This window comes from Salvia splendens, chromosome 13, assembly GCF_004379255.2.
Source record: "Salvia splendens isolate huo1 chromosome 13, SspV2, whole genome shotgun sequence".
NCBI classification, from domain to species: domain Eukaryota; kingdom Viridiplantae; phylum Streptophyta; class Magnoliopsida; order Lamiales; family Lamiaceae; genus Salvia; species Salvia splendens.
The window spans coordinates 2,204,837-2,221,308 of record NC_056044.1 but is presented as its reverse complement, the minus strand read 5'-3'; the positions used below and the strand labels follow the sequence as shown (position 1 = coordinate 2,221,308).

Genomic DNA, 16,472 nt, shown 5'->3' with positions numbered 1-16,472 from the left:
AGTCTTATTTGAGTTTGAGAGTTATAAAAAATGTAAAGGAAAGTTGGTGAAAAAAAGATAATGGAATGTGAGTATTACATTTATATACTACCACTATCCATAAAAAAATAGACAAAGTTGTAAATAACACGGGTTTTAATGCGCAATTGGTAAAGTAAGAGAGAGAGAGGGAGAGAGGTAAAAAAGTGGTGAAAGTAATGTTAGTGGATTGTGTGGTCCACATTGATAATGATGTGTATGATTAGTATTGATTTAAAACTTTCCATATTTAGAATTAGAATAATTTTGATGGACGACCTAAAGTGGTAAAACTAGTCTATTTTTATTGACGGATATAGTACTCCATATTAGTTTTATAATAAAATGTGAGTGAAAAAATGTTAATAGAATGTGAGGCCTAAGACCATTTATGAAATATCCCTACCGAGACTCCTAAAGTGGGACATCCAAAAAGGGTAAACCATGATTGCTAGAGTGGGACGGAGGGAGTATTATTTACGGGTCTTTTTCAAATTTCATCTTCATAGACTTAGACTTGACTATGAGGTCATTTTAAGACATAATCCATTTCAAAATAGTGCAAAATAAAAGTTTGTTAGCATTTCTCTATTTCTCTAATGTGTCTGATTTCATCAGTTTCGTTTAGGGCATTCACCACTTCTTAGAAGGATATATATGGATTATAGTACATAGTTTACGGAATAAAACACATAGGAAAAACTACACAAAAACACACCAAATAGATATTTTTTCAAATAAAATAAAAAACGTGTACCAAAATATGAGAAGGAATATGACTATACAAATCTTGAGTAGTAATATACCTGAGTTATATATACATATTTAGAGTTTTTATGAATTTTACATTTCAAATTAGTTCATAAAAGTTTAACTGTGTATGTATAATTTATGTACGTTTATTAATATCTATATAAAATCTCAAGATATAAATAATGCCATGCTAAATAAGTGTAGGGGCATATGATATTATATACAATTAATTTATAATATCTATGTAATGATTATATATGGCCTTAAGAATAAGTAGAGAAACTACGATAATAAAGTTGGTTGTAAAGATAAATATAAATTAAAGCATAGTTTATTAATTTACATGCATAACTATGGGCTGAAGACTAGTTCTCGGTTGACGAGATAAGTCAGTACAGCTAGGGATAAACAATTAATTAATAAATTTTTAATATAAACACACCGTTAATCGAATACTAATATTTATTTATATATTTTTAGCGTGGCCCATGTAGGTTTTTATATTTAACCAGCTTACTACAGATGCTAATGCTATAATTATTTTCTCTTTTAGGTATGTCATTGGACATTGATAGTTTATGTTCTGATTAAATTGTTAAATGCATGCATTCCTTAAGGGAATTAGATGAAATACAATACAAAATATGTTAGTAACTCATAACACGTCATCAATTATATTAATGGCTCTTGAAATTCTTCGAAAGCTAGTTCAGGACATGCTATATATTTCATTCTCAATTTGAAAAAAAATCGAAATACATTTATTTGTCTAAATTATTTACAGTATTTTACAGGTGGTACCACTCAACGTTACTAGTTGTACGATGAAGATCGTCAAAATGCTCAAAGTAGGGAACTAGAGAAATGCTAGTCCATAAAAATGTTGGCAATTATATTCAAACATAAAACTACGACAACAGACAAAAAAATTCCATACAAAAACTAACAAATAATAAAACCAACTAATTATAAACACCAACAATAATAAAAGAATTAAAACATATCTGTGGTAGCAAAAAATAAAACCAACTAGTAATAAACACCAACAACAATAAAAAAAAAATTCATCATATCTTCTTGGTCATTGGTTATATTCCACTCCCATATAGTAAAAAAAAGGATAATTAGCTGTCATTCTTCGAATCATAATTAATTTAGTTCTTTATATAATAATTGATGGTTAAGGTCCTAATTAAGCCCAGTCGTGCGTAGCCGGCCAAGCTGAACCCTATTGAATTTTAAGAGACGGAATAATATCTGATTTCTAGGGCTTTAGTTATTTAATTATTTAATTAGGGACAAATGGCATGGAGTTATAGATGATTAGATATTATTCCCACATTATTTAATACAGTACAGAATTTCATTTTTAATTTTTATGTAAAGAAGTGAAATTGATGTACTTGCAAAGAAGTTTCCTAGATAGAGTTACATTTTTAATTTTTTATTAAATATGTGTATGTTGTTCATGATTCCTAACTAATTAAATTCTTACAGGAGTTAGGTACATGTGCTGGGTTAAGTAAATTCATTATTTTGTACTCATAGAAAGAGTAAATTCATTAATTGTTCCCCATCCATTTATAAGCACTTAAATTGTTAGTGCCAATGTTTTAAAAACCGGAGTAGCTGGCGGGCTCAACTGGTTCAACCACAAACGGATGCATGGTTCAGTCCAATTCGCACGATAAATCCAGTTGAACATCATGCCGTTTTGAACCTGATAAACTAGCCAGTTTGGCTGTAAACAGGCGGCCGGTTGAACCGGTTCCCTTAATGTTTTAATATTTGGTTGGTGAAGTCGAATGACCGTTGTTTACCCTTTTGTTTTATGTTTATATTAGTTATTGGGTGTGTATTTCTCGCTTTGAATTACGTAGATTTACTCACTGATTGTTCATTTGTGTTTGTGCCATTTAGATAAGTTTAATCAATGACGTTAATTTTGCTCTTAACTTTGTTGTATGCCTTTTTCAGTTATAAAAAATATATATTTATATTCCAATACCTAGTAACAAATTCATAAAAAGAAATAAAAATCCATATTTTGGGAATTGAGAGTCTCTCTCCGACGCATGAGTAAAAACGGGAGGAACGGCGGAATCAAAGGTGACTAAGTTCATCTAATTTAAATATACTTTGATTTATTGATTAAGAAACTAATTGTGTTTTTAATTTATTATGAATTTAAGTTTAAAAAATGAGATATCACAGCTAGCTAGGAGCTCCCCCCTTGGTCATATACAAATATTATTATTGTGCTTTTTCTTGCAACATACTCCCAAGTTCACTATCTATGTGTAATGTCCACCAACATTTTTAACCACATAGATAATAATACTATTTTGATGGATATGAATCTTCCTAAAATCTTATAAACATGAAGCCTGCCCTGCCCAAACACTAAATAATTCCTACCCCATAATGTCATACTACTATTCCGACATCGATTTATAATTTTATGTGCGATAATTATCATTTAAAAAAATATGTTGAGACAACATAATATAACTCAAATAGCCGAACTGTTGATTAACAAAAATATCTCAAAATGATCAAGCAAAAAACTGTTATTTTTTTAATTGCAGTGTTTTTTTTAATTATTTCTATAATTTGAGACGTACACTAATACTTCGAATATTAATTTTTTATTGTAAATATGTATAGAGAGTTCTTTTCGATATGTACACATGTTGTGAACAGGCGGAATTAATAGAACATATACTAGCCTAGATCCAATACATAATAAACACTTCTATTTCCAATATGGATTGATCTAATAAAATAATAAGATTAAATGATGCAACGTATTCGAAGATGACACCAAAAATCAATGGTCCGACAGCAGCTTAAAGTCGAATAAATTCATCAATCAGTTAATTTGATTTGATATATTGCAATGATATGATAAGTAGGGTTGTCATAGGTTAGGTTTAAGGAAAATGTGGAGACAAAGAGCAAGGTTTGCGGAATTATGTCGTCTATGTTATTTTGTTGCTACAAAATTGTCATACTCATCGCCACGATCATCACCAAAATAGCATACTTAAATTTATAAATTAATTTCCACGTTCTTCCAATCCCCAATTATATTTTTTTGGTGTTGCACTTGCATGTTTTTAATATTAAACCAGTCACATAATCATATGTTTAGGATATCAGTAATTACTAATTATATCAGGCGGAAGATGCATGGATCCATTTTTTTGGTGTTGCACTTGGTTGTCTTTTGAATTTGAGTATTTTTGGGAGTATATCTTTGAGGGTACGTGCAAAGCAATATGTAGGTAGCTGCATAAACTTAGTTTTTCATAAGTTAGCTGCTTGTAATTTACATTACAATATACTACTAATATTTATCATGTAGTATATTATGAGTACTACATAATACTCTTCATCAACGATATAATGTCTTATTCTCTTCAACAATTAAAATTCTCATTTACTCTATTTATTTTGGTTAAGTGGACTTTACACCACACTAAATTGATACACTCACATTCTGTTGTTAAATAAATACTCCATCTGTCAACTATGGATGCACTACTAATCTTGATGACCGGTGACACGCATTCTAATGCAAAATCAGTAAATTAGCATAGGATTGGAGAATATAAATGTTTGATAGTGGAGAATAATTTTCACTGTCACTAAAGAAGAAATTTACTCAAAAAGAAGGGCACTGGTTTTTATTGTAAGTATTTTTATGTTTTTTTAGGATTAGCATAAAAATACAATAAACTTGCTGCCCATTTACTCATTAGTCCTAAATGATTCCACACTACTCAATAATCAATGCATACACATTAATGTCATTAAGGGTCTCCACAATAGTAGAGCCCGTGGCCCTGGGCCAAGCCACAAAACTTGGCCTAGGCTACAAAACTTGACCAGGCCATAAAAAATACATGTTCACACTATAGTGGACAAACCCAAGTCACCAAATATTAATTTTTTTTCATTTTTTGAGGTATTTTAATTTAACTACAATAAAAATTATCGGACTATAATAATTATAAAAAAATGCATAATTTAATAAAAATAAAAATTAAAATCAAATCTTCGTTGTATGATAGAAATGGGTTAAATTATACAACGAATTCTTTTTTAAAAACACTAACCGAAAAAACACTGCCACCGCCGTCTCCTCCTTGCATTTTTCGAAAGTTGTATAAAAATTGAAGAGAATGGGGTAAAATGTGTGTGAGATAAAAAAGAGTGGAGTGAGGTATTTATAAAAAAAAATCAAAAATATTATTAAAAAAACGAAATTGGGGGAGTCACGGCCCCTGCCCAAGCGCTGTGGCAGAGCCGCCGGCGTGGCTCCCTCCTGGGCACTCCCCCGCCGCGGAATTCCATGGCTCTCATCCCTATAGGGGGCCGCGGCCGAGCCACGAGCTGCGGTTCCCCTATAGTGGACGCTCTAAGTCATAGTTAGTCGTGATCAAATAATTAATTAGGTAAGACAGTTAACATAACTAAACTCTTTTTTTGTGTGTGTGTGAGAGAGAGTTTTGATGTATGTACTTCCCCTAATGATCTGTACTGTTGTGAAGGTTACTTAACAAAGAATTTGGATACATTATTAATTTGCTAAGACCACAAATAATGCAATAAAAAAATGAACTTTTCCTAGCTCCTCTCTCCTTAGTCTATCTCCTATATAAATATCAAACCAAGCAATCCACTTTTCCAATCTCAATATATCATCACATTATATTTCAAAGAAAAATCAAAGGAAAAAACATTACTAAATTCTTCCTCCGAAAAAAAAGATGGAAATCGCAACATCTTTCCTCGGCGAAGAATGGCAATCACTGAGCCAAATCTTCTCCAGCAGTGAAAATCTCGATTTCTTCCACCACTACGGCGGCAGCGACACTCCATCGCCTTCATTTCCGATCACTTCCAATCAAACCAACTACTTGTGCTCTATCTCTCAAGAAAGCAGCAACGCTACCACCGATTTCGACGAAAGCCTTTTCTTCAATATGCACGGAAACGAAGATCAACATCACCATCACTCTTTTGAATCCATGATCATGAATTTGCACGGCAATGCCGGCTTCATGGAGCTGCCTAGTCACCATTTCGTGCGCTTGGAAGGCGAAAATCGAGCTTTGGAAACTGCGGATTCTTGCCGGATGAAGAGAATGCTTGAAGCAGATGATAAATCGGAGGGTTTTCCATTGGAAAATCCTATGAAGAAACCGCGCGTGTCAAGAAATGTAAGTGTGTAACGTTGTCTGAATTTCGCATCTTTCAAAATTGGAATGAAAAATCACAAAGTTTCAAACAATGATCAATTATCCCTTCTCACAAAATTTATTTTATTTTATTTTTCAAGTTTTATATCCTCAAAACGACATTATTTATTCCTTTACGTTGTTTCAGTAATACACTTCGCGCTACTATTCTTTTACATCACCGAAAAAAATTATTGTGGGGCAATTGTGAATATATTTGAAACTTTTAAATTTTAAAAGATGCAAAGCAAACTATAACTTGACCAAACTTTGTGATTTTACCCTATAATATAGCAAGTGATTGACACTAATTTATTGTGCAGAAAAATACAAGTGGGCAGCCAAAAAAGGGGAAGAAATTAATCCAAGAAAATAATAATGAAGAAGAAATAAATGGTGGAGGAAATAGCAGCAGCAGCACCTCTGAAGATGACTCAAATGCTTCTCAAGAAGTTATCAATGAAGAAATCAAGAACTCCAACACCAAAGCTAGGGCTAGTAGGGGATCTGCAACTGATCCACAAAGCCTCTATGCAAGAGTAAGTTAATTAACTCAAATAAGTTCATCCCTAGTTAAATGTCTCATTTTATTAAAATTTTTTATAATATTAATCATTAAATATCTCATTCTACTTTATTACATTCGGCAATTGAGTCCGCATCCTACTAACTTTTAAACTTATATCCAGTCAATTTTTTGAAAACCATGTGAGTCATATTGGGATATTTAATGACAGACAGACGTAATCATATTGTAACGGTGTTTTCATGTAATTTGCAGAAAAGAAGAGAGAGAATCAATGAGAGGTTGAAGATTTTGCAGAATCTTGTGCCAAATGGAACAAAGGTTGACATTAGCACTATGCTGGAAGAAGCTGTGCAATATGTCAAGTTTTTGCAGCTTCAAATTAAGGTATATTTATATTTTCTTCAAATTTTCACATTATAGAAATTTCATTTCTTGAAATGTCACACCTAAATTGTTTTACTTTTTTTTTTCAGTTGCTGAGCTCTGATAATATGTGGATGTATGCTCCACTTGCTTACAATGGAACAGACATTGGCATCTATGACCAGATCTGCCCAAATTTGAGACTATAGAATTCAGCATGAATTATTGCGGATTCTTAAACCAAATGAGGCTACCAAATATTCGATTAAGAGGAGTTATTTTCATTTGCATTTTTTCGTGTATAAAATATTATTGCATGAAAAAAAAACTAAATATTAGTAGTATATTTTTTTGGATATCCAAATTCAGTAGTAATGATTCAAGTGTATAGATGTCTGATCTTTTAATAGTATGTAATTTGATTGGCATTTTGATGATATTTATGTTGAGCGTAATGTGGTCTGTACATTCTATTTTTTATATTGTTAATCATATCAATCTAATTGTTCAAGATTATATAAGTCACAATTTTGTTAATTAAGATTGTGAATTCTGAATAACAAGAGGCAAAGTCATGTGCTTGTCTACAATTAAATCTACTTAATTAGATATATGAAAACTCATTTTTTTTACCCGAACTCGAGCTTGCACCTTAGATCTCTCGGTTGCACCTTAAATCAAAAGGACAAAAACCATGATTCCATTCCATCATCAAAAACCAAAATTCCAATAAAGTCTACAAAACTGAAGTCTAAAACCAATATAAACCATCATCATTCATCAAACTAAAAGTCTAAAACCAATATAAACCATCATCATTCATCAAACTAATATTCAAAAATCATCATCAACATTCACATTTCACTTCCAGCAATCAAAAGGGTCTCATTGTTCCTTCTGCTGCAAAAACATCTTCACGCAATCAGCTCGGGATTTGGAACATAGGGCATATTTCTGCCATGAAAATCTTGAATCCTTCTTTCTCTGAAGGGAAGTTCATCAAGGATAATATACTTGCATAAAGCTATCCTAGACTCAGTTTGATTGAATCTCCAACTAATAAGGGACCCTGATCCTTCTTGGCCGAGCTTCATTTTAGTCTTTCTCACCACTTGTTGTTTCTTTAAACACGAAGCATGATGTTTTCACATTGCAGAGGTGCCATTACACTTCAAATCAGCAGCGATCAACTGGCCACACATCTTACATTTTCCTTTTCGAACTTGCACGGGAGGATCTCCTACATGAACAAAAGTTTTCTCAGATTCATCCCACACATTAGACCTCTTTGCCGTTGCTCAAGTTTTACGTTTTTTTGACTTCTCATTCTCCTTTTCTTTTGTTGTAGCTGCATTGTCTTTCCCTAGCTCTTCTATTTCAATATCTTCTAACATCTCAACATTGAGCTCTAGCTGGTTGTGAGCTATTGCTTGAGTGAGAGATTCAAAACGTTTCATCTTCAGAATTCACGACTTCAAAGTTCAAACCGTAAAACATTAAAATGTTAAATACAAAATCATAATCAATATATGAATTATTGGTAGAGCTACGGATGATTTTAGTAATAGTTAAACCATAATAGATTAATTTCCATCACAATTCACAAACATAAACTAAAAGTGGCAGATGACTAAGAGATCATATTGTCAGAATATTAATGATTCCATCACAAACATACACTACAAAATTTATATTACATACATGATGTTAAGAGCTCGATTCTCTTAACGAAGATTCCCTGCGATTACACTCGCAACACACCAATCCGGCGCCCCGAGGTTGGGGTCGGCGGCTCAATTCGTGGCTGGCGCGGAGAACTTCCTCAGTCGGCAGTCTTCAAAGTTTGATAAGGAGTATTGCACAAGTAATGTGGGCAATTAATTGAGCCAAAGTTGTATTTTCATAGATTCATTGAATGCATAAAATGATAACACCATATCCTATTTATAATGCTAGAATACCTACTTAATGAACAAGAAACAAATATATGAAAAGAAGATATGCAAATCCCTAATATATCTAAACTAAATAATAATAATAATAATAGGCTCGTAACAACTCCCCCACGGTTAAAATCCACCTTGTCCTCAAGGTGGGAACCATGGAACCACGGGCACAGTCGACGATAGCAAAAGCATTGAAACGTCACCTCCTGGATCGAATGCGATTAGGAACAAGATCACCATCATTTCACTTATGACTTCCACCAACATTTCTACGCCGTCCCTTTCCTCTCTCGCCTTCGTCTTCACAAAATCATCCTCGATGGCTGGGACTTGGAGGAGGCTCCGGATCATGCACCGGCTCCTGACGTCGGCATCATTCCTACGCCCCCCAAACTGCTTGTCCTCCATGAATCGCTGCACAAGGACTCTTACCAGCTGGAACTCCGCAGCAGTGAGGTTGTAGGAACGCCTCTCATCACCATCTACTCTATCATCTTCATAATCATCATCAAAGTCCAAACACTTATGCTGTGAACAATTATCAACACATGATGGTGATGAAGATGAATCAGTCACTCCCACCACATCCCAAAGCAAGTCCGAATCATCACTCATCTTCACAGAATGGCATTCCATCTTTGTGAACTCATCATCATCAAAAGTAGCCTTATCATGATTATTATCATCTACTAGAGATGATTTTGAATCATCAGCCTCTTCAAGAAAACTACCCATCTAGTTCGAGGAATCATTTTTTTCCTGATGAGCATCTGATTCTTGATCCAGGCTTGAAGAATGGCAGCCGGGAATCAATTCGATTTCATAGCAAAATTCTTCATCCACCATCTTTTCTTCAAACCCCATGATTTCAGGGCGCCAAGGTTGTGTGCTCGGGCGTGGGCTGCGCTGCTGCCGGAAGTGATCGGTTTGTCGCCTGGGTGTATCCCAACGACTAGGCAGACACTGTGGTGGCTGATCATAATCCGAGTATCCTTGCGATGCACGGTGAGGCGGTGGTTCCCAACAAGAGGGCTGCCATGACCGTGGTGGGTCGTAGGGCTGGAAGCTCGGTAGTGGTCGGTTACCGGGAGGATCCCAACAGGAGGGGCGGTTGATGGGGGGGTCCCACGATGTAGGCTGTCGGTACCCCCGAAAACCCCTATCAAACTCCGTTGTGACCCGAGCTGCTGGTCTATCCCAGCTCGTGCGAGGCCACGAAGCAGTGTGCGCGCGATATGGAATCGTGCCAGAGCCAGGCTGTGCGAGCCCTGCCTCTCGCCTGTTTAAATCACGACCCGTGCCCCTACGCCGGCGGACATCCCCACAACGGACACGCCTGCCATGATTGAAAACTGGGGGGCCGTCCTCGTCGGTCGGCCAGACGTCTCCCTGGGAACGATACCCATCGACGTCCCCGTCGTCTGAAAAATAGGGTTGATCCGGTTTGGGAAGGCGTGTGGCCTTCAACCTATCAACCCTTTTATCCCTCGCATCCAATTTAAATTCCAATTGATCAAATCTTGCCATAATTTTGTCTAGCGCTGACAAAGTAGGTACGAGCGCCCCTGATCCATTGCGCAGCGCGCTGCTTGACTCCGGGTCGTCTCGTCGTATCCGCTGCCATCCGTCACCGAGGTAGCTACTCGCCGTGAAGCGTCGGGGCTGATCGGCCATGGTTGAGCTCTGGATGAAAGCACCAGTTGTTAAGGGTGTTTCCCTTAACAAGCACCGGCGGCGAGTTTCGCTCGGCGGTGGAGATCAATTTCCGGCGACCAATAGGCTCGGCGGACGGTGGCAGAGTTTCTGTGCGCGGGAGTCGCTCCCGTCGGGCAGATAACTCGGCGGTTGATAGAATACTCCGGCGTTCAATTAGGATCGGCGGAGGGAATCCAAAGTTAGGATTGAAAAACACACGTTATCCTTGGTGGAGAAAATATTTCATTAATTGATTGAATAAAATGATAACAAGCTCTCCTATTTATAATACTGGAATATTACTAACCTAACTTATTGAATAAGAAAACAGAGATATGGAAAAGATATGATGAAATAAAAGATAACTAAATAATTGTGATTTCCTAAGATATGAGATCGTATCACATGATAACAAATTACAAAACCTAATTTAATCATCTAATCTTGAACAACACACGTATAAATCCCTCACACTAATTACCTCCTTCACTAATCTATCTCACCAACAATAATTCCTAACCTGTGCAACATAAGTTAAATAATACTCCCTCCGTCCACAAATAGGAGTCCCGTTTTTCCATTTTAGTCCGTCCGCAAATAGGAGTCCCGGTTCACTTTTACCATAAATGGTAACAGGGTTCCACCTTCCACTCACTCATTCTACTCACATTTCATTTAAAACTAATATATACAAGTGAGATCTCTATTCCACTAACTTTTTTTCAACTCATTTTTTTAACATTTCTTAAAACCCGTGCCGCCAAGAAATGAGACTCCTAATAGCGGACGGAGGGAGTATAATATAACATATACATTAGATAATTCCTAATCTGCTAAATAAGCCTGCATATTGCGAAGTATTAGACATGTAGTAAATTTCGGACAGCAGCATGCATGAAGAGAAAAGAAGAGCATACCTTCTATCCAAGCAACAGCGTGGAGAGGAGAGAAGAGCAGCAACGGCGTGGAGGTGGAGCAGTTGCAGAGAACGTGAGAGCAGCGGCGTGGTGTGAATATTGTGAGCGGTAATTAGGTTTTTAACCTTTTTACAATTCTAATTTTTACTTTTTTAAAACTAAAATAAATATATAAAAATTAAATATTAGAAAATAACGGTTATTCGGTTCTAACCTTTCGGTTCTCGGTTAACCGAGAACCGTTTCCCAGGCCTACCCGTATATATGTGTTTCAGTAATTTTCAGATGAGTAGCAAAACTTAATGGTAGTTGTAGATTTATGATGCTTAATTTGTTTAAGTAGGTAGTAGTAATATATGTTTATATATATTACTCATACAAAATAGGAACTCTCCATTTAATTCGACCTTTGAAGATGTTATCGACCACACGGTGCGAAAGTTCCACCCAACCATTTGGAGCGGGGTTCACTTTCGTTCTTCGCTTGCTACCATTGCATGCGACGGATGCTGCACAGCCTGTCTTTTGACACCAGCAACAACATTATTCTTCACTGAATCTAAACCACAGTTCCATTACCTGAATCTGTTATTCGATATATATATATTTTCCAACAAATAAAAATCTTTAAAAAACATAATAATCTACAATAAATCCACTCAAGAGTAGATGCATTGTACTCTTATTTCCCAGTCAAAAGTTAGATAGATTGTATATCTATTAGGTAAACAACCTAATGTTCAAAGACTATGGATATTAATTATGATGACATCGTGCAACTGGATCAAAGACTATGGTATTAATTATGAGGGCATTTTTGCAATTGGATCACATTCACATGTTGGATACATGATAAAATCCATTATTGAGTATAATTTTAATTTAATATTAATTGGATAATGATTCCATTCCCACTTTAGATTTCGATGTCAGCAATTCGATTACCCCAGAATCATTACCTTTTATTTAAGTTAATCAAATTTAGGTATTTATAAACATTGAAGATAAATACCTACTCCCTCCGTCCCCAGAGAGAGTATGAACTATTTCATTTTTTGTCCGTCCCCAAAGAGTATGAACTTTCTAATTTTGAAAAATTCAAACAAAATACTACCCTTATACGTCATTTTATTTACAACTTATATCATTACCATTATAATAATGTGGACTCCACTCTTCACTAATTTTATTTCCACTATCCTCTCTCTCTTTCTCTTTCTCTTTCTCTTTCGCTTATATTTTCCCTTATTTATTAAAACTTGTGCCGAACCCAAAGTTCATACTCTTTGGAGACGGATGTAGTATAATCCAGCATGCGATCTGCTGATGAATACCTTTGATAATAACTAATTCAATTTGAAGATAAGATTCTACACTTCCCAGGCAACCCAATGATACATTTAGAATTTTAAAATTATAGAATACACATACCTTCACCAAAATTTATTTTATTTTTATTTTGTTTTGTTTTGTTTTAAGGATGAGGTGAAGTAAGAGTAGTGCAGGAATTTTGACTTGGACCAAGTCAACCTTAGACTTCACACCCAGTCTTCAGTCACAAGTTGACCGAATACACTCTTATACACACCACACACACACTATTTCTCCATCATTATCACCTACCTCACACCACTACGTCACACTTCTTGAAAACATATTTCTATTTTCATACTCATATGATTCGAGCTCTCTATTTATTTGGTTACTCGTCCCTCATATATATCCTTCAAATTATCCACAAATTGTCAAATTCACACCCCTTTTTCATTTAAAGAAATGCCCTATTTACCATTTTTTTAAATTTCATAATAGATGCTCTAATTTCAAAATTTAAGAACTAACGACATGCTTCTCTCTGTACAATTATTAACTTTCTAAAAATTACTAGTACAAGAGTGAAGCTCACTCCTACTCAGGTTGAATCCAACTTTCTCACGTTATGATTTTTTATTTATAAAAATATTCATTTTTATTCATGATAAAATAACGTTTATTTATGACATCAGTCATTTTTAAAAATCAGTAAATTTTATACGTAATAAAAATAACTTTTACATCCTTCCTTCACTACCAAAATTCTTATAGTAGATCTCATAAGTTTTAGTACTAATTCATAGTATTTGATAAAGTATGAAAGAGATAGAAGAAAGAAAGAATTGTAGAATTAATATTGTTACTTAGCGAAGAACTTATTAGAAAGAATAATTTATTAAAATTTCAAAATAAACAAATTTTGTGGAGAACTGAATATAAGAAACAAAACTAGTAAGTTATGACAAAGAGATTAAAATATTTTTTCTTGACATTCACGGTAACACATAAAGTGATTAAACTAAACGTGCTAATTTAACCATATATGTTTATTAATTTCCTAGTAAATATAGTACTCCATTTCTCACTTTCCCACCACTTGTGAAGCAACTTCCACCCAACCGCCAAACACTCCCTTATATAAAACCTATTCCACTCTCATTTAATTATCATTCAACAACAAAAATACAACCAAAAAAACACTCTCCTAAATCTCCTTCCAAAAAATACACAAACACATTCTCCTTAGCTAAGAGAAAAAAACAATGGCCCTTCAAGCCCTCAACTCTCCGACCACTCCGGCGCCGCCGTCATTCAAACTCGACAACGCCGCCACCATAAACTACCTCGAGCCGTGGTCGAAGGGAAAGCGCTCGAAGCGCCCCCGCACCTCCGATCACCCCACCGAAGAGGAGTACCTTGCTCTTTGCCTCATCATGCTTGCCCGAGGCGGCGCCGCCTCCTCCCCGGCGGCGCCACCGCAGAAAAGCCTCCCACCGCTGGCGGTTTACAAGTGCTCCGTTTGCAACAAGACGTTCGGGTCCTACCAAGCCTTGGGCGGCCACAAAGCCAGCCACCGAAAGCTCACCTCCGGCGACGGCGGCGATGAGCTCTCCACCGCCTCCGCCGTGACAACGACCTCCGGCGCCGGAGGGAGAGTCCACGAGTGCACCATCTGCCACAAGCGCTTCCCCACGGGGCAGGCCTTGGGAGGGCACAAGCGCAGGCACTACGACGGCTCCGCCGCCGCCGCCAGCTCGTCGGAAGGGGTGGGGTCCACTGTTAGCCACCGGGATTTCGACCTCAACCTGCCGGCGTTCCCTGATCAGTTCTGGCGGAGATTCGGCGGCGAGGACGAAGTCGAAAGCCCGCACCCGGCGAAGAAGGCGCGGGTTTCGCCGCCGGCGGAGTTGAAATTTGTTTGAAGAGTGTGATATATTTTTTTAAAATGTTAGTTTTGATTTGGTAGTGGGAATTCTTTTGTGAATACAAGTGGGATTGAGTGGTGGTGGTAGTGATTATTTATTGATTCAATTGATTTATTAGTGTGGGACTATATATTTATTTGATTAAATAAGGATTGTATTATTGTTGAAATTGAAGGTTTCTGATGGTAGGGCGAATTTTTGATGGTAGTAAATGCAGGTAATAAATATAGATCACGACACAAGGAATTACGTGGTTCGATTTACTGAGGTAAATCTACATCCACGGGAAGAAAGGGGGGCAAGATTGTATTGCTTGATCTGGTTTACAGCTTACAAATACAGACTTGCTATATGATCTTTGATCTCTAGAGAGCCCTCTTCTATCTGATCTAAGTTCTATTTATACATTGAACTAAGATCGTGGCTTGCATCACCACTAACTAGGTCGTGGCTTGCATCACCACTAACTAGGTAGTGGATGTCGTGGAGGTCATGAGATCCTGCATGGGTCCACTATCTCTTTGTTTGGTCCGCTATCCTGCATGAGTTGACACCACTAAATAGATCGTGTAGTGGAGGTCGTGGAGGTTCTGCATGAGTCCACTATCTCCCAGTTCGGTCGAATACTGAGACCGAACTTCTGAACTATTGCCGAGCAGCTTTTGCCGATCTGAGAGTAGAGCTTGATTGGTCGGCTTTTACCGAGCTGTAGGCTGGGGCCGAACTCTTTGGTAATGCCGAACTGATTGGTTGGCTTTTACCGAGCTGTAGGCTGGGGCCGAACTCTTTGGTAATGCCGAACTGATACTCTTCCTTGGGCTTTGGGCTGATGGGCCGTCACTGCTATTGGGCTTGTTTAGTACGTACCCCATCACTACCCCCCCCGAAAAGTGAAGTGAATCACTTCGGCGAAGCGAGTCACTTCGGCATTCTGGATAAAGGTACGGGGGAGGCTGACGTCAGGGGACGTGCCTTGCGCGTGACTGCATTAAATGCGACAGTAAAATCCGGCCGTTGAATCCTGAAAAGGTGGGATTCGAAACGGTGCGATGATTTTGAAATCTTCTCCGAATCTGATAAATACGTCCTTTCTTCATCAGTTGAACACTTTTGCTATTGCTTCTTCTGCAATCTCTCTCTTTTGCGTAAAAATTTCCTTCCGCTTTCAAGAATTTCTTCAGAATTTCTTCAAACTTTCAAAGAGTAAGAACTATGTCTTCTTCTTCTTCTTCTGAGTCAGGTAGCGGTAGGAAAGGGGATAAGGGGTCTTCTAGCCGGAAAGAATCCGGGGAGAAGACCGTAGAGTATTTTCACAGCATCTTGAGTAAGGATACTGTGATATCCCTACACGAAAAATATTTTTTTCCTGGGGGGAAGGTTGCGATTCCCGACGACCTTCATAGGGCTGACTCGCCGCCGGAGGGTTACGCCACCGTTTATGAAGCCGGCTTGGAATGCGGGCTTCGTTTCCCTCTTCCCCCTGCCTTTGTAGAGTTGCTAGATTTTTTTCAACTCCCTTTAGGTCAGGTGACTCCGAACTCTTGGAGGCACTTATCGGCCTTTGCTGCCGAACTGCGTAGGCTAGATAAGGATCTGTCTCTGAGGGCAATCCTTAATTTCTTCCAGTTTAAGAGAAAAGGATCTTGGTTTTACTTGATCCCTTTACAGCCTTTTAGGGCCTTCTGCAAAACCAAGTGGCCAAAGTGGCAGCATCGCTTCTTTTTTTATAATAGGACAGCGGCTCCGGACTTTCCCTGGAGAGGGCC

At 37.1% G+C, this 16,472-nt stretch overlaps 2 protein-coding genes across 2 annotated transcripts; both read left to right on the top strand.

Moving 5' to 3' along the window:
* The first annotated feature begins 5,546 nt into the window (after nucleotides 1-5,546).
* Nucleotides 5,547-7,118, top strand: LOC121762245 (transcription factor RSL3-like). Its single transcript, XM_042158060.1, has 4 exons — nucleotides 5,547-5,999; nucleotides 6,341-6,556; nucleotides 6,799-6,930; nucleotides 7,020-7,118. The coding sequence occupies exons 1-4, from the start codon at nucleotides 5,547-5,549 to the stop codon at nucleotides 7,116-7,118; spliced, it is 900 nt and encodes a 299-aa protein (XP_042013994.1).
* Nucleotides 7,119-13,935: 6,817 nt separating this feature from the next.
* On the top strand, nucleotides 13,936-14,875 carry LOC121760187 (zinc finger protein ZAT10-like). The gene has a single exon (XM_042155823.1). The coding sequence runs from the start codon at nucleotides 14,044-14,046 to the stop codon at nucleotides 14,701-14,703; it is 660 nt and encodes a 219-aa protein (XP_042011757.1). The 5' UTR covers nucleotides 13,936-14,043; the 3' UTR covers nucleotides 14,704-14,875.
* Nucleotides 14,876-16,472: the final 1,597 nt, after the last annotated feature.